Source organism: Talpa occidentalis, unplaced genomic scaffold, assembly GCF_014898055.3.
Source record: "Talpa occidentalis isolate TD23 unplaced genomic scaffold, MPIMG_talOcc4v2.1 talOcc4.9, whole genome shotgun sequence".
Taxonomy (NCBI): domain Eukaryota; kingdom Metazoa; phylum Chordata; class Mammalia; order Eulipotyphla; family Talpidae; genus Talpa; species Talpa occidentalis.
Genome location: NW_023605305.1, coordinates 24,523,449 through 24,547,365, shown reverse-complemented (window position 1 = coordinate 24,547,365; position 23,917 = coordinate 24,523,449). Strand labels below are relative to the sequence as shown.

Genomic DNA, 23,917 nt, shown 5'->3' with positions numbered 1-23,917 from the left:
TAAGGGACTATGGTGATGGTGCACAAGTGAACTGATGGGAATTTTATGGGGACTGCACCTGAAAGGAGAAAGCATACATTGTACAAAAATGAACAATGATGTAAAATATTAATGAGTTTGCTAATTAATTTAAAAAAGAATTGTGGCTACGAGATGGGGAAGGTAAGGAGCAAAGCAAGGGACTATGGTAGAGAATTATGGTGCCATTGAGTGGGTGTGTGTGGTGTGGTAACATACCCCTGAAGGCACGTGAATCTGTACCCATAAATCATGTACAATGTTTTACACAAACATTACTTCAATAAAATACCATTTAAAAACAAAAAAAATCTGGGCCACTCTGGTGGCACAAGGGGTTAAGATGCAACCTATGAAGCTATCCTTAGCCACTGTGGCAGGAGTTCGATCCCTCACTAGGGAGCTACCCACATGGCGCAGCAGACCTCTCTTGACTCACCCGCTGCTCCCCTCAGCAGTGTATTGCAGTTGATCTGCCTGTTCTGTTCCCCACTCTGTCTCTGGTGAATCATCTCACCCCCCCACACCTCTGGCCTGTACCCCAGTTCTTGTATGCATATATAAATTAAAAAAAATCCTATTACTGTTTCCTACCATGTGTCTGCCTTTGGGTCATACCCTGCGATCTTAGGCACATGGATGAGGACCCACAAACTGGGTCAACATCAGTTCCATAGGTTTGTCCTGTTTCATTAGGAATAAATGGTATGATTTTCTAAGCACATTGTAAATAGTAGCATGTTGTATAACCTGTACAACATATTATCAAATAAATTATTTACTGATTAGTACCTATCTACGCAGCAAGGTTATGAAAATATAAAATGTCTTTCCCAAAAATCTTAAATGAAAAAGGAAGTTCACACACTAGTGTATAATCTAAACTGTGAGATGAGTTACAAAGACATCAAGAATCCAAGAGGGTTTGCGCCAAGAAGAGGGGAGGAGCACAATTAGGAAAGAAAGGGTCAGTTAAGATAAAAAATTAGAAAAATGGGCCTCCCCGGTGGCGCAGCGGTTGAGCGCTGGGTTGCGAAGCTGCCTGCGGCCTCTGCAGCGCTGATTCGATCCCCGGCTGCTCCCTGACCACCGGAGGAGGGTCCCACATGGCGCGCAGACCTCTCCTGCCGCCTTCTGCTCCCCTCAGCAGTGTACTTCGTCACTCTGCCTATTCTACTCTCCGCTCTGACTCTGGTGAATTCTCTCACCCTCCTGTGCTTCTGACTGTACCCAGTGCTTGTATGTATAAATAAATAAATAAATCTTTAAAAAAATTAGAAAAATATTGTCTAGTGCTAGTCCAATTTGTTCATTCTGGATAGAAGTACAGGAATAGGATGCCTGGTGAAGGAATGTTCTTGCAAAAAGAAAAGGTATGGCAAATTGCCTGAGGTGTCAGAGACACATTCAGAAAATGGAATGTAAAACATAATGCTATGTCAGGGTAAAATGATCTATTGATTTAGGAGTGACATTATTAATGTGAAACTTCTAGTCTGCTAGTGACTGACAATAATCAGAATCCTATTGAGGAATAAAAGCCACTTAGTTAAAACCTGGAATAGGTTAAACATGGGTGAGAAGTTTAAAGAATGGTAACGAAACTTTTGGACACAGGTAGGGTTGTGACCACTGATTCATTACCCAAAACTCCTGACACTAGCTTAGATCTTCCTGTTACATGGCACCATCTGCTTCACTTTCAAAGCACTTAGCACATTGCTATTTGTGCAATTATTTTTTTTTGGGGGGGGGCAGCAGGGGGTTGTTAAAATTGATCTTCCATAAACTCAAGGAAGGCAGGAATCATATCCATCTATTGGCACACAGCCGGTGTCTATTTTTAAGAGAACACAGAATTCCTAATATCTTTATAGTCCAACCTGTTCATTCACCAAGTGCCTATTTTCATATTTGTGTACTTGGTTGTACAGAGGCTTTGCAGAGCAGCTGTTAAGAGGATAGGTCTTTGGGTTCAATTTTGACTCTACTATTCACTAACCTTGTTATCTTGGGCAAGTCACTTGAGGCAGTATCTTCATTTGTAAAGTAGCAGTAATTCCTACCCTGTAGAGTTGTAATGAGAATTTGATTAACTTGTGCAATAGAACTATGCCACACACTATTAGTAGTAACATTTATGATCCAACACATGTATTGTAAATCTCCTTAGCATAAGATGCCTCAGAGAGCATCTAGTCCCCAGAATCCATGTTTGACTCCCCACTTGGATTCCTGACCACCTACAATGATCAATCTGATCAATATACAGAAGGCATCTCAGACCAACTTTAGTAGCATTCATTCGTCCATCTAGTCAGCCATCACTCATTTCCACTCAGTAGTCATTCATGTCATATCCTATTGGATTTTTTATGCATTGCAGCTTAGACTGTTGCAATACCAACTTTCGGGTTCTTCCATACTTGGCTTTTGAAATGTAAAATCTAGAACATGGTTACAAGGCATGAAAATACCTGTTTCCTGTTTAGCTAACATTCTCTCCTTCCTTTCCTTTTTATCCTTCCAATTGGGCTACAAATTTGTCAATATCACTAACATGCTAAGTTGTTGCACCACAACCCCTTCACATGTACTGGATTATCCTTTGTCTAATTCCTATTGATTCTTCAGATTTCCAGTGTAAAAACTGTTTCCTCAAGGGCATTTACCTGTTCTTTTTCCTTTGGTAGCACTTTTATTTAACTAATAACTTCCGGTATTTTTTTTTTAATGTTTACCTTTGTCACTAGCCTCATGATGCAGGAAACTTACCATGTCATGGTCAACTCTTTACCTTGGGAGGAAGTAGATGGTACATGCTTAGTAAATATTTGGCTATAAATTTCCTGTCCCTCCTGCCTTTTTTTCTGGTAAAACCTGACTATCCTTGTTATGTTCCTCAAAGTGTTCCAAACCTCCAAATACAGTCTGTCGCGGAACCTACCCCTGCAGGTATAGACAGCACAACAGTAGAGTGGATCATTCTTTCTAGGCTGTTTAATCTGCTCCAGTGCTTAAAGATCCATGACAACAGATGTCTGGAAAAACTTATTGAGATAGGTTGGGGATAGAAGCCCTAGAAGGTTAATCAAAACCTGCATTATTCCCCACCCTCTCTTTCACATACATGTTCATAAACCTGGAGAAATAGTGAGATGACAATTTTGGATAGAACGCAAGAGTAAGTATCTGGCACTCTCAGATTCTACCCATTATTTTCAGGGGCATCCTTGACTTGAAAAAGGGTTTAAAAACAAAGTCAAAGCTTCTGAGTCTGTCTCAGGGTTTAGGGGCAAATCCTCAAGAGACTTTAAAAAAAATACTAGGCCTCCCTAGTGGAGCAAGGGGTTAAGCGTCAGCGCTGTGAAGCTATCTGCTACTACTGCAGTTGTTGTTCAATCCCAGCCAGGGAGATGACCCATATGGCACAACAGACCTCTCCTGTCTTGTCTGCTGCTCCCCTCAGTTTATTTCAACCAGCCTGTTCTGCTCCCCACTCTGTCTCTGGTGAATCCTCTTACCTCCCGTACCTCTGGCCTGTACCCCAGTTCTTGTCTGCATAAATAAATCTTCAAAAAAAAAAGTACTGAACTCCAATAATTAAAATGTTGTCTTCAATAAAGATCAAAAGAAGCAAGCTACTTTAACATGAATAGAAATGATCTTAGGACCAACCAGTGAAGGTTTGCATGTGAGGCAAACTTTCAACTGTGTTCTGAAAATTAGGGAGTGGTTTCATTGCATATTCACTTGGTCCTGCTAAGGGGTAGGAGTTAGGTGTGCCGAAAGACTATAGTTCAATTTTAAGCAAATTAGTAGTTTTCTCTTGTTTTGGACTAAACATTTCTAGTGTGAAGAACTTTTTACAATGAGATTAGCAGTTGTTCTTCATGCTCCTATCATTGAAAAGGACCTTTCAAGATCAACACCTGTATCTCCTGTACCTCTTACTATTGTGAGGAAACTCCATAGAAGAAATCAGACCTCTTACTATTGTGAGGAAACTCCATAGAAGAAATCAGCTCAAGATCTCAAGTCAGTAGTGGCCTCTAAATCTTTTAAGATATTCTGTTTCTGCCACTTTTTCTTTCATTGCATTCTTGTTTGAGAATCCTGTTACCTCCCTGAATCCAGAAATGACTTGGGTTGGAGGTAGGGAGGAGGTGCTTGTGCTTTAGACTCTTAAGGTTAAGAGGGAGCAGGATGAAATTGATCAAGAGCTGATAAAACAAGTTTAGGTCAAAGAAAAAGGTCTTAAAATCTTAGCCACAGGTTTGGCAAACACATTGGGAGTGTTTGAATCATTAGTCGTGGAAAATTTCACAAGAGAATAAAACTGTTTTATTTATAACATGTTGTTTTTGATGTTACTAGAGAACTCCACTAAACTCAACATATCCAAAGGCCAAATTCATCTTAGCTTTCCATTCTCTTCCCTAAAGCCTTTTATATTCCTAAATCAATTGCTTGCACTACTACCAAATCTGTAAGTTTTCCTCAAAACATTTTCTTCACCCTCCCATGCCCAACAAGCTTCTTTAAATTCCTCAATTTTATTTACTCTTACCTCTGCTACAATCATCACTATGCTCTCATCAAGTATGCTTCAATTTCAACAGTGTTGTTTCTATTCTCAACCCCAGAAACCACTCACTTCAATTTATCTATAAATTACTAATTTGAATATTGTTTTGTTTAAAATCCTTCAAAGGTTCTCAGCTGCCTATAGATTAATCCAAACTCTTTTAAACATCCATGGTTGGGTTCCATTATAGTATCTCATCTAGCCCAGTACTCCGCTTTTATTGCCAACTTACGTAATTTTTTGTAGTTCCCTGGGAACAGGATTTCATACCTCTGAATTTTCTGTGCCCTTCATGTTTTGCCTGGCATGCCCTCTCCTACCAGTACAACTTCTAGAATTCTCTTCTGAAAACTACTAGCTCAAACTCAATAAGCTAATTATGCACTCAGAATTTTCATAAAAATTTTACAAAAATAGATATTCAAAAAGAAGTGTGAATTGGTTTGGCAAAGAAACAAAACCAATGGGGTAAATATACATGCACGTTCTAGAATGTACAAGAGTCTAGTTTATACGTGGCATGAAAACTCACTATGAGTAAACAAGAAATGGGTGAAAAATTGTAATTTATTGAAACTCAACTCAAAAAATATAAGATGCTGTAGTGTACAATATATTACACAAAGCACCCTCAGGTGCACATTCAAGTCAAGTAAGAACTCCATATCCCTTTCCCTAGCCCTCCCACCCTGGGATCTTAGTATTTGTTCCATATACAATCATGCACACTTAATTTGAAAAAGGAAGCCCCAGTATATTTTGATGTATTAATTAGCACCAAACAAGAATACAGTTCCATCTTTTTTTTTAATAAACAAACAAACAAACAAACAAAAAAACCCAATCAATAAACCAACTGGAGAGCTAATGGACTCAGCCAATACTGCTGACATAGATATTATACATTCATGTAAATACACAGCCTAGTCTACCTTAAACAATGGTGTGGCTGGTTCTCAGCCTTTGTTCGAGTTGGCAATTGTTCCCATGTTGCGGTGTTGGAGCCAATCTGTTTCTAAAACAAAATTGCTACTTAGGAACTCCCTACACAAAGCTCATCTGTCTTTTTTGTTGGAAACAAGTCTAATATTGGTGTGGAAAACTTAGATCTTTCAAGGACAACCACTGGCCGAAGATAATGAAGCTGTTTTAAGGCAAGCTCTCCACAGTCTGTTAATGCTTTATCCAACACAACCCTTAGATTTTCCAAGGAAGGAACTGTTGTGGTCTCAGCTACTATTAAAGGTGGGATTGCAGTCAGGTTCTCATGAATTGCAGAGTCACTAGAAGAATGAGGTATGTCAACTTCAGGGTTGTTGTCATTTACCATATTATTTGCCAAAACACTCCCTGTTAAGTCATTACTGGGTTGTGAAGAATTACTTAATGTTAAGTGCTCTGAAGGCTCCCAATCATCAAAATCATCTTCTTTCTCTTCACTTTCTTGAATAAATTTCAGAAATGAAGATTCAAATCCCATAGGTTTATAAGTCTTCAAGTCAAATGACCTAGGCTGTGAATGTTTCCTAAAGTTCTCTTTTGGGACATGGGTTGAATTTTTAACAGTGTTTTCTTGCCCTGAACTTTGCTGCCCAGTTTCTGAGTTGATCCTTGGTAAAGGCAGCTGGAAACTTGTGAAGTAAGTCCCACTTTCAGTCCCATCAGAATTAGGTATGGAATTTTCTATTTTACAAGGAGGAGGCTGAACTATATTACATTGTTCCAAAGAAGTGGTTTCTGAACTATGGTTACATTTCAAAGTTCCTCTGTAAAGCAGAGTATCTGCGTCAAATACTGAGCTGCTTTCTGTACATACTTTCTGACCTCCATCCCTTTCACCTGGATGAGGACAGTCAGTGTTCTGGACAGGTCTGCTACTGTCACCAGGGGAATGGCTGTGTTTTGTGTGCTCTGATTCACTGCTTCTATCTTCTTCTTTCTTTATACAGGGCTCTGATTCAGATGGGGGTTCCTCCTTAATTTTGGTACCGTACTTAACACAGACGACAAGATTTTCCATCTGTTGCTCTAAATAGGCACTGCTCATCTGATGCGTGCGTTTGTAATGCCTCACTATGCTGCTCTCCAATTTCACCACAGATAAGCATCCTTGAACCATGCAGGGGTACTGTGTATGCTCAGACTGCTCCACACACATATGCAGGGCTTCCGCTCTTGTTTTAAAACTAATTGGAGCTTTCTTTTCTTTGAGTAAGCCACATTTCTTAGCCTTAGAGTTAAAGGGTCTCCTGGTAGCCTGATGCTCATGCCCCTGAGTATGAGTTGCTTGACATACCTTTTCACTTCTTAGCAGTCTTTCATTTGCTACTTTCTGGCTTCTAAAAAGATCATCATAATAGTCCCTATGTCGGTAATACACATGTTGAGAATAATTACTGCGATGGGTGAAAATCTGGCCACAGCCATTGAGATCGCAGTGGATTTCATAATCTGACTGTATTTCTCCTTCAATATTATGCTGTTCCATCAAATGGTGCTTCAACTTGCTGAATGTATAAAATACAGCAGGGCACTGAGGCTGGTTACAGGAAAACCTTGCTGCCGATTCAGCTTCAGAAAGCACTTTAGGCTCTTCAATATGATCTAGGTTATGAGAGTCACTACAGTGCTTAGCAAGAGCTTTGGAACACAGGAAGCGTTTGTTACATTCCTTATATTTGCAAGCAAATATCTTTTTACATTTGACAAGTTCCCTTTTGGTTCTTGCTTTGTCCTTCTCTAAACATAACTGTTCTTTGTTGTACTGATGTACAGTTCTGTAATGGCGAATCAAGCCTTTTAGATTGGTGAATGAGGAGTTGCAAGTTTTATGGATACAATGGAATGGTTTGTGGTATTTATTCAAAATGTAGCACAGGTTTCCTTTAGCAACAGTTCTCCTACTCCCTCTCCCCTCTCTTCCTTCTTGTTCTTCTCTATGGCTACCTAATGGTGATGAAATATCAGAGGTTTTACTTTCAGTTTCTTCGCAAGAGGACTCCAAATCTGTTTCTGAACTGCATTCATCCTTTTTAGAATGACAGTGTGGCTTTTCAGAGTTATTGCTGGGATCACCTCCAAGTTCTGCAGAACAATCATCTTTCAACCTGTCTACTGAGCATGGGCCTTCGTGATCACATTTTTCACTATCTAATAGTTTGTGAGTTACTCTGTCACTGCCAATTTGATGTTTATTTTTATAATGAATCCTAAGGTGTGTTTTTCTTGTAAATGACCTTTGGCAAATGTGACACTGGAATGGGGAATATCGATGCTGAAACATGGTTAATTGGAGGACTTTTTCTTTTGAATAATTATGTTTTTTAAGATAATGCATTAACAAAGCCTCTCTGGTCACAAATTCATATTTGCATCCTTGAAGCTCACAGAAAAAAGGCTTAGCTGCCAACTGTGCAAGGTACTGACTTGGCATATTTTCATCTTGATTCTGAAAATTAAGGTCTGAGATAGTAGGTGAAGATGACTGGAGAGACTTAGCACCACTGGATGGGTACCCCTGCAATGACCCTGAGAAAGATCCATGTGTTATTGAGTTTTTCAAGCTTAAATGTTTCAAGCGTAACAGAAGTTCCAACATTGTATCCTCTGTACATGGCCTTTTAGAAGCACAAATGGAGGCTTCTGAGGAATAACCTTGATGTTCTCGTTTACATTTAGTATGAATATTATGATCAAGACCTTCATCCGGGGAGTCACTGTTTGTATCTGAGCTGGGTTTAGGTTCTGTATCAAACTTTTCAGTTGTTTGGTTATGTTCATTTCCCAAACAGGGAAAGAGATCTTTAGTCTTTACCTTTTTGGGTTTGAAATGGTATGGATGAACTTTCCGTAGATGCTTCTGCATCCCTCTTGCGTTTTTGTACGTGGAACCACAGCCATCAAAACCACAGGTAAACTTAGTGCCATCAAAACAAACTGCTACACTGGAACACTTTTCTTTTAAACTAGAGGGTACAAAGACTTTCTCATGAGATAATAATATATCCTGCATGGTTTCAGAGTGATCGAGTGTGTCAATTAACTCTTCATTCATGGAAGCTGAAGAGCTATGACTTAACTGATCACTAGAATTACTGTCACTGTTTTCTTTCAGATTTTCTGCAGTTTCTATTTGAGAACTAGCGGATCCTGCACAGAAAAGAAGATCCTCGGGTAAATGTGATTTATCAGTCTGTTCAAGTAGATGGGACCGATCAATACAATCTTGCTTTTCACCTGCTGCAGGCTCCTCAACCTTCACTTTCTTCACATCTCCATTTGAGCTTTCAACATTATGCATTGAGAGGTGATTCTGGTATTCGATTTTGGAATAATAGAACTTTTTACAGCCAACAAAGTTGCACGTATAAGATGCATCCCGAAAGTGTTGTGCTTCATGGTGATAGAGCTGTCCCAAGTCACTGAAAACAATATTGCAGCCATTTAACTCACATTTATAACGCAGATCATCATGTTTTTGTTTATGGTTAAGTAGTTCATTCACTGATCCAAACCTAGCATAGCAATCTATAGATACACACATATAAGGCTGAGGACCGCAATGCACTTGTTCGTGCTCCCGCAGATGGAAAGCAGACATGAAATGTCGTCGACAGTAAGTACACTTTTCTCTTCTATTTTTCATATCCAAGTAGTGCTTGGCATTTTCATCATTATTTTGGTGTTCAGCTTTAAGATGCACACTTAAGTATTTAAATTGCTTAAACACACGGGAACAGTCTGTGCCAGGACATGGGTACAAATCTCTGTCTTGTAGGTGGCAATCTTCTAATTTGCTGAATGTGACATATTCATGAGACTCTCCTTTGGTTTGTTCATTCAATGACTGATTTTGCTCCAGAGTTGCAGAGGGGCTCTTGGGACAAATTCCCTTTTGAGAGCTTTTCAACAGTAATTTCTTTCTAGAACGGTCCCTTCTGCTTGGTGGCATTTTAACATGTTCCATCACATGAGGAACAAATATTTCTTTTCTCTTGAATTTTTTAATACAAACTGGACAAGTGTAAATTCCATCTTCCATATGCATCTTAGAATGATGAAGAATCCTGGCCTCAATACATTCCCGCTTACATAACAAACAGAAAAATTTATACTGAAGCCACCTCTGGTATCTTTCAGAAGAACCAATGGGTTTTTTGTCTCGTTTCTCCTTATGCTGATCTGTCAAATCTCTTCTTCTGTATTGCTTATCTTCTTTACCTTCCTCATAGTCACTGAGAAATGACTCTAAAACATCTGTGTCATTAATAGACATTTCATAGCCACTTAGGTCATCATCAGAATCTGAGGCTTCTTGTCCTAGGAGTTGGTGGCAATGTCGTTTTAAAGTTTTCCAGTCCCAAAATTCAGGATCAAAAGGCCAGTGGGCTTTTAAAGCTAGTAAGAGCTCACATCGGAGAGAATTTGGGACAGGTGCATTTTCTTCATCAAATTTTTGATCTGGTTGCAAATAGAGTTCTTCCAACATATTAAATCCATCCAAAGTGGGTTCAATCAAAAATTCTGTAAGTTGACAGGCTCGTCTAACTTCTAAATCTTCTGGTAAAAGACAAGCAATTGTTTTACAAACTGATGCTTTCATTTCTTCATCCTCACTTGATCTGAGTTGAAGAGCTCTGACACATAGTAAAATTGACACACCAAGACCAGCATCTTGTGCCTAAAATAAAGGGGGTGGGGGGAAGAAAGTTATTTTTTTTTTCATTACGTAATATTACATAATTTTCACTGACAAAAGTTACAATTATATATATGCATAGGGTATCCTAACAAACATTTATAAATATGTCAAGACTTTTATTGGATTTCTTAAATTTTATCTTAAATTTTTCTTCCTACAAGTTATATTTAGAGCTTTCTTGTCTGAACATGTAAAGGACTGGAATAGATCTACAACCATGAACAACACCACACAGTATTATAGAGTATCCAACTTTCTATTGCAAAGCATAGTAAAGCAGCCTCCTAATCCTTACGGAACTGCCTATCTACCAAATATATAAACAATAAAGGACATGAATTCAAAGGAATTCAGGATAAATAAGGTCACTGGAGGATTAAAAAAAAGCTCATCTTAAGGTGGGTAGAAAGTATGTATATATAGAGTTCAAATAATGGGTCCAAGAAGAAACATATATAAAAGTGAGTTGAATTCAATTTTAGAAATTCATGTATCATGACACTTGGGTGTCTACAAAATCGCAAACCTAAAATAAATGATCTCCATTCTCTAATATAATTAGTACTTTATAGTTATAGGTGTACTGAATCTCAGCTTCTCCCGAAAAACAACAGAAATTAGAAAATCTCTATACCAGAAGATAGTTGGAAACCAGTAACAAAATCAGGAAAAAAATTGGTCATATATGATAAAGAGTTAGTGCATATAAGATGTGAGAGGCTGAAGTAGAACATGAAAAATAAAATGAGTAAAGAACAGTGGGATCAGGGCCTCCCTGGTGGCACAGAGGTTTAAGTCTTAGCGCTATCAAGCTATCGTCAGCCACTGCAGCATGAGTTCAATTCCTGGCCAGGGAGGTAATCCACCTGTCTTGCCCACTGCTCCCCTCAGCAGTGAATTTCAGTCAATCCACCTGTTCTGTTTCCCACTCTGTCTCTGTTGAACCCTCTCACCGCCCCCATCCCCACCTCGGGCCTGTATCCCAGTTCTTATATGCATAAATAAATAAATCTTTTTTTTTTTAATAGAGGCATGTTTTTATTTATTTATTTATTATATTTGTTTGTTTGTTTTGTTTATACATGCACTGGGTACAGTCAGAAGCGCGGGAGGGTGAGAGAATTCACCAGAGCCAGAGTGGGGAGCAGAGCAGGCAGAAGGATCGAAGTACACTGCTGAGGGGAGCAGCGGGTGGCAGGAGAGGTCTGCGCACCATATGGGATCCTCCTCCGGTGGCCGGGGATCGAACCGGCGCCGCAGAGGCCGCGGGCAGCTTTGCAACCCAGCGCTCAACCGCTGCGCCACCAGGGAGGCCCCTTTTTTTTTTTTTTTTTTTTTATAGTCTTGAGAGAGGGCCTCCTCGGTGGCGCAGCGGTTGAGTGCTGGGTTGGGAAGCTGCCCGCAGCCTCTGCAGCACCGGTTTGATCCCCGGCCACCAGAGGAGGGTCCCACATGGCGTGCAGACCTCTCCTGCCGCCCACTGCTCCCCTCAGCAGTATGCTTCGGTCCTTCTGCCTGTTCTGCTCCCCGCTCTGGCTCTGGTGAATTCTCTCACCCTCCCACGCTACTCACTGTACCCAGTGCTTGTATAAATAAATAAATCTTTAAAAAAAAAAAAATAAAGTCTTGAGAGACCTGGAATCTTTAGTGATTCCTTCCATTATGACTTTTTCAACTCATAGAATCAAAGTTTCAAAGTTTAACAACTCGAAGCACCTTTAAGTTTGATCTGGTTTAAGCTCTTTATAGAAAACTGAAGTTCAGAAAAAAAGGTCCTTTCCATTTACAGGTTGCTTTCTGCAAGAAACCTAATGCCAACATAGTTTTTCAACATCATTAACTTTTTCCATACTTAATATTCTGTGACTAGTTGCCTCCTAATATTGTTTCCCCTTGTCTAAAGAAACAGAACACCTGACCTGTAACTGATCTCAAAGTCTCCTGAAATAATAAATGTATCTCCTAGCTTCCCTTGCAGCTAGATACCATCTAATATAAGTATGTGTGCATTGGAGGGAGTCGGAAAAGGTGTCATGGTATGCTTTGTTCCCTACCCCCTTCTTTCTATCTGGAAAAGAGATAGTATAGCTAGAATTGAGTTAGGTCTTAGAACGTGAAATGGAAGCTATACAATGGTTCCTACACAAGGAATCTGGGTTTCTGATATATGGAGCTACTAAAGCAACCCTGTTCTGTCTAACTAGATTACCTATATGAGAGTAGAACATCTATCTTCTTTAGATCACTACTGTTATGGGATATCCACTATTCATGGCAGAATTAGAACCTACTGATAGAGGTCAGATTATTCTCCTTTAAAAAAAAGTAAAGATTAAACTCTTTTTAAAAACAAGGATTGTAATAATTTGAACATGTTCTTTCTATAATAGGAGCCAGAACTTCATTCACAGTGATTAGAAATAATTACTACCTAACTTCTCTAGCTATGAATTTGCTTCTGGTAACTGTTTTTACCTTTCCCCTACTTTAACATGATTAGACTAAATCAACATACTTTAAATAAAATGCAGGAGATCCAAGGACACATTCAAGGAGCTAAAGAGTATACAAAGATACAACTGTCTTAACTTCAGAACAAATAATCCTTGGATGCTGTCCAGGAAGTATCCCATAAAACTTAACTGCAAGTCACTATAAATATGGATATATGGAAAGCTCAGTCATGAATACATATTGAAAACAAAACAATACATACATAGTACAGACACATTCTAGATTTCTAGGCTGAACTAAAAAAAAAAAATTTATATATGATACTTTCATTTTAGGAAATACTGTTTTCAAAAAAATATCCAATTTGTTTCCTGTTTACAGAGAAGTTTACAATTTGTGTAAAGTCTATTACTTCAAAACCAAGAAAAAACATCACTCCATCCCTAGTTGAAAAAGTTGTATTTTCTTCACTTATAATTATCATGTTAATTTGCAAACAAACATGACTGTATAAAATTTAGAACACTGTTCTAGGAAAGGTAGATTATAGGGTGGTTTAGTAGACAGCCAAGAAACATTATCTTCCTTTCCTCCAGAGATCTGTCACTTTGAATCATTATTTTCCATTAAGAAAAATTGTGGATTTCTAGGAATTCAGTTTTCACAAACAGCTAGTTAAATCCAATTCCATAATTTTATTACACCCATTTATCTAAAAGGATTTGTCTGAGAAATTATCTCCACACTCATTTCTTTCCTCAGGGACAATCACCATAAATAAAGCACAAATTACTTACTTCAGTTTGTATAACTCTAATTAGGCAAAATAAATGCTGCTGTGTTTTAGCAATGACACCAAACTGACGACAGCGCTCCAAAAAAGTGTCTAAAGAAGAGTCGATTCTTCTTTGCAGTTTACTCCAAAATAGAGTCAATTCCCTGATATTAAAAAAGAAAGAAAAGATTAAGGTGAAACATTTAAAGCAAAATGGGTATCTACTATCAACCTTCCCTCCCTCCTTTTTTTATGGTTTATGAAAATAAGTTGAGATTAAACAAAAACTACAAGAAAAAGCTGCCTTTATTCCCTGTCAATACCTCCCAAACTGGTAAAATTAGAATCCTCCCTGAAAATTCCCCTATTTCCTTCGTGATTGGGGAAAAATAAAAACAACAAAAGACTACTTGATTTATGCTAACATTCTGAAAGACTTACTTAGCTCCCTTTTGTGCCCAAAGACTTACTTGGACCCCATTTTGTGCCAATGATAATTATACTGACTGAATTAAATGCCATCCTGGTGGCCAGGAATCATAAGACAGCCAGCCCTATACTGCCAACAAAATGTATACAACTATCAATAGTAAAAATTCTAACGGTACAGTTCTTCACACCAATCTCATAGGCCCTTTCCAACTCCATGATGTCATGATGATACTTAGGTCTGTATTTTGGATTTTTAAAATATTAACCAATAAAATTAATAGAATAACACACTTGAAACAAAACTCTTGGCTGAAAAAATGAGAATCCCACCAACATGTCTTACAGAAGCAAAGAAAAGCTTGAAAAGAATGTTTGGGCCTCCCCTGGTGGCACAGTGGTTGAGCACTGGGTTGCGAGGCTGCCCGCAGCCTCTGCAGCGCCAGTTTGATCCCCGGCCACCGGCGAGGGTCCCACAAAAAAGAAAAAAAAAAAAAAAAAAAAAGAAAGAATTTTAAATTAAGAACATTTAATGGGTAAAGACTATGAAGGAAAAGTACTAGAAACTCAGGAATGCCCAAGATAGATGCTAAAGTGAGCATGAAATAAGAATATAAGGAAGGTTACTTAGCAAAATTGAAGAGAATGTTATTGCTTAAAAAGAAAAAAAGGCTGTTTTCTGTAACACAACTTCAGTGGATACTATTTGTTAAATAACTTTCATGAAAACCTTCTTTCATGTCAATTATGAAATATTTATAGCCTATATTGCTATTAATACTTTTTTCAGAAGGTGGGGACAGACCTAAAGGTTAAAAAGTGAATAAACCTCCTTTCAACAGACTGAAAATAAAGCTGATATTTAGTGATGGCAAATTTGAATTATAGCAAAAAATTAACTTAAAATGCCATTAAATATTTGTCTTCAGTGATTTGTGTTGCTTTCCTACCCAGTAAAGTGAAAACTGAGATAGGTCAGCATTGAAAATAGCTACCAGACAGACACATAATTGGTACGATGCTCCTTTTTAAACTCATAAGATTGCCTTATTCAGCTTACAAACATTTTAGTAGTAAAAAGTTGAGACTATTACAACATTTGAAGAAAAAAAAGGAAACAGGAAATATGCTCATAGATATATGCTCATAGATAAAAAGGAATCTCTCTCAAAAGTATGTATATGAAATCGATTCTATTTGAAAAGAACAAAATTATCAGTCAGTAAAACCTGATTATGAAGATAAAGGGTAAGGGATGTCCACTACTATCTAAAATTGATCAACTAGTTAGGAATTTTGAGTTAGGCAAATCTGATAAAATTGATAAAGGGCAGACTACAAATTAAGGTCTCTCAAATAAAAAAAAAACAAAACAAAACAGAATGTCCAGTGCTTGATTTATTTTAAATTAAACTTACCAACCTCTTGTTTTCTTAACTTCAAATAACCATGATCAAAAACAGATGCATATTTCATCTGTGCATGTATTTGCATAGTATAGTTCCAATTCAATGATTTAAGACCTACCCAGACATATAAAGATATCTAAAACCAGGACAACCAGGCATTACTCATGAGAATGCCCAGATGTCACCTGAATCAGTCACTCAAATATGCACATTGGAAGAATGAAACCATCCTATAGCCTGCTAGATCATATATGTAGTAGAGCAAATAGTTGTATTACTATAGTAATGTGATTTTTTTTAAGTGGACAACCACTGAAACTGATAACACTGTACGGATGCTTCTACTGTTGAGATGATTTACTGCTCCCTCAAATTAGTCCACTTCATACCTTGAGTCAACAATTACATACAAACTCATAAAAATTAGAACGGAAATTTGGTTCTATTATTAACAGAAGGAAACACATTTTGGCAGAGATCTAGCTGTCAAGCAAGAACTTTAAACTATGTGTTTCTGCATATCAGGAGGCCCATAAAGTTAGTTAATGTGTCACACTGAGATTCAGAATTTAGGCATTTTAGAAATGTGGCAAAGAAAACATTATGAAATTAAGGAGTAATGATCCCCTAAAGAAGGCTAATGCAAATAATATAGTTAATTGCCATGACCTTGTTTTTCCCCTATAAAATTCAGTTAAATAAAACATGGAATCTGGTCTTCACCAAGTGCTAGGGGAAACAACTGTGGATTACACAGCATACACAACCCTAGCATGTCACTGTCTAGTTGGGGGAAAACAGACATGAAATTACATTTAAAGAGACACGACTGTGTAAATACAAAATGCTCAGATGTTACAGAAAGCAAAGGTTAACCTATTTTAAATATATAAGTAATGTCTATGGTTCAAATGCATGATTTTATTTTTCAAAGTAATAGTGGTTAATTACACATCTGTATGTATACTGTCCCATTTGAAATTGTTGTCCTTCTCACTTGCATGACTAATCTATTCTACCATTGGCAGACAACTATAAGGGGCTCATCCCTCCAGCATCTCTTTGACTTTTGTAGATAGTCAAAAATCTTTGGGAGCCAATGTTATGAATAAATTAAGCAGTATACCTTTTGAGGTCAATGACATGGTGAATATTATAAAGTACTTTATTGTAGTTTATAAATCCACTGGGATTTGTCTGAACAAAAATTCCAAATGGATGGAAAAGTATTTTGTGTGATAGTTACATAGTTTACATTTCAAATACTGTAATCCATGCTGACAGATTCAAGAATATCACTTCCAGGGCCTCCCTGGGGGCACAGGGGTTAAAGACACAGAGCTATCAAGCTATTGCCAACCACTGCCGCAAGAGTTCAATCCCTGGCCGGCCAGGGAGCAACCCACATGGCCCAGCAGACCTCTCCTGCCTCACCTGCTGTTCCCCTCAGCAGTATATTTCAGTAGATCTGCCTGTTCTGCTCCCCACTCTCTCTGATGAACCTCTCACCCACCCCCCAAACCTCTGGTCTACACCCAGTTCTTGTATATATAAATAAATAAATCTTTAAAAATATAAAAGAATGTCACTTCAACTAAATGAATTCTATAGAGGTGCTTAAAATTAAGTGACAATTTTTATAATCATATTTCAACTTTGTGATGTTTTTATATATTTTGATGTCGCATTAAAAATACCATTTAATTTTGAGAGAGAAATTCTTTTCTAGACAAATACTCTATATATAGCCCACTATGTTCAACATAGGAAATCTCCAGCACAAGAATGTATTCTATTGAGCAGAATTCTGGGATTTATTTTCCTTACTAAAATTCACTATTTTATGTTAAAGTTATTCTATCTTCAATAGTCCATCAAAAGGAAAAAAAAAAACACAACACCTAAGAAACAAAAACTTGGAAACAATAGAAAGGTTAAAAAAAAAAAAAGCTTCTAAATTCTCAAATTTTATATTCTATTTCTTTGTGAATCACTTAGAAGAGGCTTACTTTTCACAAAATGTCAAGTTACTTAAGATTTTCTTTCCTTGACTCATTATAACTATTCAGGAGGCCAACAAAAGGGAAATTCCTATTAATCCCTTCCTGTGTCAGAGGAGCAGTATTAACCCTAGAGGCACTAACACCCTTTAAAGGGCTAATGGTGGCTGAGAGAAGGGAAGTAAAAAGGTATGGGATAATGTAAATGGGAGCTGCATCAGGAATATGAAAAGAATTATGTGACTATAGTTTTTTTTTTTTAAGATTTATTTATGCATACAAGAACTGGGGTACAGGCCAGAGGTGTGGGGGGTGAGAGGAGTCACCAGAGACAGAGTGGGGAACAGAACAGGCAGAGTGACTGAAATACACTGCTGAGGAAAGCAGCGGGCAAGTCAGGAGAGGTCTGCTGCGCCATGTGGGTAGCTCCCTGGCCAAGGATTGAACTCGTGCTGCAGTGGCTGCGGATAGCTTCATAGGTTGTGTCTCAATGCCTTGTGCCACCAGGGAGGCCCTATGTGACTACAGTTTTAAAACATTTCATAATGTGTTGACACATACCATATAAGATATATTCTTTACATTGAAAACCTAGCTATAACTAGCAGATATTTTTTTCATTAAAGGCAAGGAAATGATTTGTGGGGTTTCTCTCCCAATTTTGTTTTACCAAGGCTAAAAAATTTCTTATACAGTAACAAAAAAATAAAACAAAACACCCCTCTCTACTTGATCTGGCGATCTAAAACCTTACTGTGACTTAACAATTCTTTTAATTTCTATCATTCCTTTTTTGTTTCCTAACAAAATGCCCACAATAATTATTACAGAATATATTTAAGACCCTGGCCAACTACCCCCTTTGTCATAGGAGATGAAACTCCAGGATAGTGGATTTTGTGGTAGAAGACAGCAAATTGAATTCTCACCCAAGAAAACAATGGCACAGAAGATAAGCACTAGATTAGGAGTCAAAAACCATGGGTTTAAATCTCAGTTCTACCACTTTGGCCTTGACACCTTGGGCAATCACAAGACTTCTTGATTTCTCTCATCTTGCACTGACACATCCGCACAATGATTATTATGAAGACTGGGTGGTACATTTTATAGTACACAACTAATATTTTTAAATATATAAGTATTTTATACAATTGACTGTACATAGAATAAAAATCACTTTTATACAAAAAGTAAAATAAAAATATTTTCATATAATTACATACAAAACATTACTAATAATGAAACTATACAAATAAAAATGAATGCTCCAGAGGGAGATCAATGAGAACTGAAGTACATAAAAAGCTTTAAACAAAATGCTCTTTTTCAAATGCAAGGCATCCTTCCTTTATTTCCTTTATGAAATATTCAGGGGGTCCCCTAATCGAGATTATGCATCCAATCCATTCTTTGATTTAAATTTCAAATACTACCTCCTTTCTAATACCTTTCTTAAACATTGGTGGAGTGAGTACATTTCCCTAATTTCCTATAGCACTAATCTGATATTTATTGACAATCTTCCATTCTGTAGAGCTTTCCTATATATCAGGTTTGTTGCTCTGCCCTAAACAGATTCAATATAGTTAGAATGCAAGAATCATGGGTTACACTTACTTTTTACCAACTAAATAGTTTGTAGGCAAGTAAGATATAAAAGGATTTAAAACCAAAATTACATAATTCTACTACAAAGTACATACCAAAATTACAAAGGAAATTATTCTTGAAATAGATTTCCTTCTTTAGTACACATTTGACCTGGAAACCTAAATAATCAATCCTTTTCATTAGTTGGATTTTGATACAAAATGGGGAAAGTTACTATCAGAAGCCATAATAAATATAAAGGAAAGCAACAGAGCACTAATTTGTTTCAAACTGCCATAACTTTATCTTCAAACAAGATTTATATGGGTGTTAAGAGACGACTCTCTATGATTTAATTAAGAGTTTGCTCATGGGACCTCCCTGGTGGCGCAAAGGGTTAAGATGCAACCTATGAAGCTATCCGCAGCACTGCAGCAGGAGTTCGATCCCAGGCCAGGGAGCAACCCACATGGCGCAGCAGACCTCTCCTGTCTCGCCCACTGCTCCCCTCGGCAGTATATTTCACTCAGTCTGTCTGTTCTGTTCCCCACTCTGTCTCTGGTGACTCCTCTCACCCCCACACCTCTGGCCTGAACTGCAGTTCTTGTATGCCTAAATAAATCTTAAAAAAAAAAAAAAAAAAAAAGAGTTGCTCAAACTTTTTACCCTTTGTTTTTGGACTCTTTCTGAAAAGATTAAACAAAAAATATTTTTAATTAAAAGGTTTTATGGGAGTAGATTTTATTTACATGTAAACATTTAATTTGTTTATAGACTTTAAAATAAACTTATGTTTTACATAAATCCTAAGTGCTATGCTATGTTCTAACAAATAAAGGGGAACAAAAACTAAATATACTTACCAAGAACAATATACACTTGCAGTTTGGAGCTGCTGGGTAAGGTAAGTCGTACAAAGAACAAATGCTGTGTTATCCTGACCCTCGGATTCCAGATTACATATGATGTCTAGAACTTCCTTGCAGTCGACCTTTGCAATCTATCAAAAATGAGATGACTAAGTCAAAAAGAAAATGGTGACTTTTTTGTAAATTGCATTATATAGTGTGAAGCTTCCTTATAACATGTTCTGTCTTTGATAATTAATGAGACAAGAATTAGAGGAGTATTATTTTTTTCTATGTTAACCAACAGTTAAGTCTTCTAGAATAAACAATATGAAGAACAATTTATTTTATGACTTTATCGGCAATATAAACAACAATTTTACTGGGCATCAAATACATAAAACAATAATTTCAGGACAAATGAGGTGTGTATAAAGGCAAATGAGGTATACAGAGCTCAGCTCAGCTCCCCTAGCCCCAGAGTGCTATGCAGCTCCAATAGGTGGTTCTAAGTCTCTCAAAAGCCACACTCTCAGATAGGCACAGGCTTCTTTCAAAGCTTAGCTCACTTTCTCATAGATTCCTCTAACTTCTTAGACCATACTAGAATCCCCATCAAAAACTACTCTCAAATTCTTCCTCAAAAGCATTTTCAGAGCTGCAATTCAGTCATTATTGGGCAACTTATTAGCATCTGTCACTCTGCTAGAATATAAAATCCGTGAAGTCAGGGCTACATATATCATGTTAAAAACTCAGCACTTATCACAGTGTAACACAGGACATGTAAATACTTTCTGAAGGAAGTAAATGAATCAAGTTATATCAGAGAAAAGATTATGTTTACAAGGCAAACCTTATACAATTTGTTTTCTAATCTTTTCAAAGACAGCATGATAACATTATAAACAGCATAGGGTAAGTGTAGTGGTTTAAAAACAATTATTCAAGAGCCAGATTGTTTATATTTTCCTTCCAAATCTATAGCTACTAGCTGTAGATCCTGAATGAGTTACACATCTTTCTTAGAAACTTAGTCTCAGTTTCCTCATCTGTAAAATGGGGATAATAGAACTTTCCTCAGAGTTATTTTAGAATCAATGTTTTAAAGGGGATTGGCAAATGGAGCAATATAAAAGTGCTATTAAAATTGTTTTATTAAATATATATATATATTAAGAGGAAGATAACAAGAAAATGAACCTTAATACTAGAAAGAAATTCAAAAAATCAATCTCAGATGCAAATCTCAATTATGGGATTACTTAATAAAATTTCTTATTGAACAAATACTAGGAGACAAATTAAGTTGTTAAAGTCTAAAATAAACTGTTTTCAGAATACGGGGAAAACCTCCATTATACATTATGAAGATAAGATTTTACTGAAAACAAATAGATCCTCAACTATAGTTGAATGAATCAGAATAGGTATGCAGAGAGTAAAGGTCTACCACATGGATACTTAAAGATTGCAATGACTGAAGGAACAAAATGGGAGTTCCTTAGCAAGAGAAAACAGCACCACTTCCTACCACCAATGCCATGTTAAACCTCCTGTCAAAAACCAAGAATTCTAAAATTCAATTTGGGCAGCAATGTAACATCTTCAAGCTGAGAAGTAACATAAGGAACTCTCTAAGTCAGACATATAAATCATGGTGGAAATAACATACAACTTGTATTTCTTTAACTTTTTTTTTACTATTTTCACATAATTTTTTATTACATATCTCATTTTGTCAACATGATAAATGTTTAAGATTGTCAAGGCAGGCAATATTTCTACTTCACAAGTAAAAGTGAACTAGAAAGAACTTTCTTATCAAGATAACTGTGGCAAATAATCAAAAATAATAAACAAAATGAAAAACTAATCTCATGTAATTTTCTCTCTACAGGGAGGTACTACATAAAAAAAAAAAATCACTTCAGAAACATATATATAGGCTTTCATTTTTTGGAGCCAAAGAAAAGAGGAAACAAATGAAGTGAATTAAGACTACATAGTTCAAGTAAAAACCCACTAACCTGAAATTATGGGGAAGGAAGAAATGATGGAAAAAACCTGGATTGGTACCTTACAAGGCACATAATTGCACGATTTCTATTTATTAAATAGTCTATAGATGAAAACCGCCTACAAGTTAATATGTAATAGTCCTGTAAGATCCCTCCTTCTCTCACCTGCCTAATCTAGTCTTCTCATCCTTTGCTATCCAATTGAAATCCTTTTATTATGAAGTCTATCTTCATATACTACTCTAGCATCCTGTGATTTACTGCCCCACTCTGAACTCACAGAATCTTATCAATACTTTTATTTTTTTTTATAGATACTCTTTTTTTGTTTGTTTGTTTGTTTATTTATATATTTATACAAGCACTGGGTACAGTCAGAAGCGAGGGAGGGTGAGAGAATTCACCAGAGCCAGAGTGGTAGCAGAGCAGACAGAAGGACCGAAGTACACTGCTGAGGGGAGCAGCGGGCGGCAGGAGAGGTCTGCGCGCCATGTGGGACCCTCCTCCAGTGGCCGGGGAGCAGCCGGGGATCGAACTGGCGCTGCAGAGGCTGCTGGCAGCTTCGCAACCCAGCGCTCAACAGCTGCGCCACCGGGGAGGCCCTTATCAATACTTTTAATTGGGCTATTATTTATTCTAATTTTGGTCAACTTTTGAACTAGTACTGAATACTGGCCCCTTCCTTTTATTATTTTACTTTTCAATGTGCTTTTACTTTGCCTTCTTGAACTACACTACGAGGAAAAGAGCACAGTGCTATAAATGATATCCAAAATCCTCCTGCACAATATCATGTAAAGTGGCAAACAAGGCATGTTAAAATGTTTATTTTTGTCAAAGCAGTACTATTTAGTAAGTACCTGCACCATGGAAGTACTGGGGATAAAATCAATGTAACTTTAGCCCTCATGGGACTTAGAGTCTAGTCATGGATAATAAATGAGGGAGCAGGGGATTACAAAAAAATACAAAGCCATCTAAAAATTAGGTACTGTATCTTAAATGCATTTATGCCCCTTAATGTCTGCTTCAACATTTTTTCCATGACAAATAAGCAAGATGTTAACATTGCTGTTAGTTGCAGAGAATCCAGTATTTGCCCCAGATCTGTATTTTCTTGTATACAGTGGAAAAGGAAGCTTGATAAAGAAATAAAAGTAAATAAATAGACCCAGCCAACCCACTCAAAAATATGTCCCATTAGGGTAAAAGTTTGTTCCATTCACTACTGTAACTTCAGTGTCTACAAGTGTCAGGCACATGAGGGAACATTATAAATATTTGTTGGAATAACATAACTATAAGATAAATAATTTAGTGAACATGAAATGGTCAGGATAAGTAAGTGGGGCAGATTGAAGACAGGAACAATAACATGAACTGGAGTAAGCACAGAAAGTTTTAAGGAAAATGGTTCTGGGAGGATGGAAATCGGGGTCAAGATGTGTAAGGGTGGGGTGGGGCTAACCCCCCAAAAGATGCCAAAATGAGTAAAATAACAAATGTCAGAAGAATCATGATCTATGAAGAAGGGAAAGGTTATTGATATGACTGTAAAGAATACTATTTACCAAGTAGCTGCACTCAGTGAATGAAAGGCTGGGCAAATAATAGACTTTGAAGAAACCCTGGCTTCAGTTCCTTCATTTGTAGAATTTTTTTTATTACTTGGTTAAACAAAGTGTTTTATTAGTTCAAGTAAGTGCATGTCAGGCAAATGAGTTCTTGAATGACAAGGCTGTACAAAAACTGTAACCATAAACTAGTCCTACTTTTACAATAGAAACCCTGGAAGTAAAACAGTCAAGTTAGTGGATAATAAAAATGTATGTAAGAAAACATACATTTAGGGCTCTCAGTCAGAAATTTCATTATCAGGCCAACTTTAAGTGCTCATGTAGCATCATAGAGAGGTTCTTGGTAAATCTGATTTTAAATGAAATCACATATAACAAAAATAGCATATTATAGGCTAACTGGCTTATTATAGGCCAGTGGCATCTTTCTGCTCACAAAAACACCATCAAATTTATATATAAAGACCCAAAACACTTCTAACTTATTCCAGTTCAGGGTCAAGG

At 37.1% G+C, this 23,917-nt stretch overlaps 1 protein-coding gene across 2 annotated transcripts in view; it reads right to left on the bottom strand.

Annotated features, from left to right (window-relative positions):
• Positions 1–1,969: 1,969 nt before the first annotated feature.
• Positions 1,970–23,917, bottom strand: part of RLF (RLF zinc finger) — a 66,620-nt gene continuing 44,672 nt past the window's right edge. For both annotated transcript variants that reach the window (XM_037501193.2, XM_037501194.2), the window contains 3 exons: positions 19,831–19,967; positions 13,559–13,700; positions 1,970–10,286 (listed from right to left, as the gene is read on the bottom strand). In XM_037501193.2, coding sequence (XP_037357090.1) covers positions 5,640–10,286; positions 13,559–13,700; positions 19,831–19,967 — 4,926 coding nt within the window. In that variant the 3' untranslated portion in view covers positions 1,970–5,639. The remainder of the gene's footprint in view (positions 10,287–13,558; positions 13,701–19,830; positions 19,968–23,917) is intronic.